General features: G+C 34.3%; 1 protein-coding gene across 1 annotated transcript; it reads right to left on the reverse strand.

Annotated features, from left to right (window-relative positions):
* Positions 1 to 175: 175 nt before the first annotated feature.
* On the reverse strand, positions 176 to 951 carry Tsp_14622 (homeotic protein regulator; the record flags this gene model as incomplete). The annotated part of the gene is made up of 3 exons (XM_003367422.1): positions 176 to 318; positions 386 to 528; positions 733 to 951. Coding segments are annotated over 3 exons (505 nt in total), but the record flags the coding sequence as incomplete, so codon positions are not given.
* Between the last annotated feature and the right edge of the window lie 118 nt (positions 952 to 1,069).

Genomic DNA, 1,069 nt, shown 5'->3' on the forward strand with positions numbered 1-1,069 from the left:
TCAATTCAATTGTCCGAATGTAAATTTTAATTTTCAAATTCACATTCCATTTCACTTTGCCAAAACGTTGACACCAACGCATTTATAAAACATACGCTGGCAATTTTCGTCCTGGCGTAATAAATGAATAAACAAACAAGCACCTCCCTCGCAAATAATCATTGTCAAAACTTACCTCGATAATGAAAGTAATCTTCCATAATTGTCATCAAACAAGTCATCTGACAGAACAACAAAACCCGATGACCACTGGCTTTCAACTTTGGCAATACTCGATCCAACAGTTCAAATTTACCACTGGCTCGGTACAATTCTGGTCTGTAAATAAGATTAATAAAATTAAAAAAAATTTTTTTTCGTTTAAATTTATTCATCCTGTATTTACCCAGAAACAATCTTATCAGGGTAACCAAAGTGCTCCGCCATTGCTTCTTCAATATGCTCAAACATATACGGATGATTGCAAAGCTTTCGTAACTGCATTACAGTATTCATCAACGTGCGCACACCTGCCGCAGGAGTGCCTTTCTGAAAAAGAAAGAAATCAAAAAAATATTTAGAAAATGTACGACAATACGTTGATTTCTGTCAAAAAATAATATACCAAACTGTCAGCATCAACCAAGCAATCATTTAAATTGGTCAATAATTTCAAAGTTTGGAATTAAAAAAAACCGCATACATCCATGCTCATATATATATATATATATATATATTACTTCAAATACTCACCTTTGTCTTATCCGTTTCCCTAGTCACCATCACACCTTTCGCTTGCATGTGCTGATAAAGCACCTTCTGCAATGCGCTCATATCGCACTTGATGACATATTCCACTTTTTCTGGCAATTGCGATTCCACTTCTTTTTTCAATCGACGCAACAAAAACGGCCGCAAAACTTTATGCAAACGTCGTATAATCAACATAGTCTCTTCTTGATTCAACTCCACCTTTACAATAAAATAGAATTTTTTAAACTATTAAAAAAATGAGCAAATGAATCAATCGCATACTTTTTCTCCTGTAGTAGCAAATGGAGCGTTAAACCACTGTTCAAATGTGTTGGAA

The sequence above is a fragment of the Trichinella spiralis genome (genome assembly GCF_000181795.1).
Source record: "Trichinella spiralis strain ISS 195 chromosome Unknown Scfld4308, whole genome shotgun sequence".
Taxonomy (NCBI): Eukaryota; Metazoa; Nematoda; class Enoplea; order Trichinellida; family Trichinellidae; genus Trichinella; species Trichinella spiralis.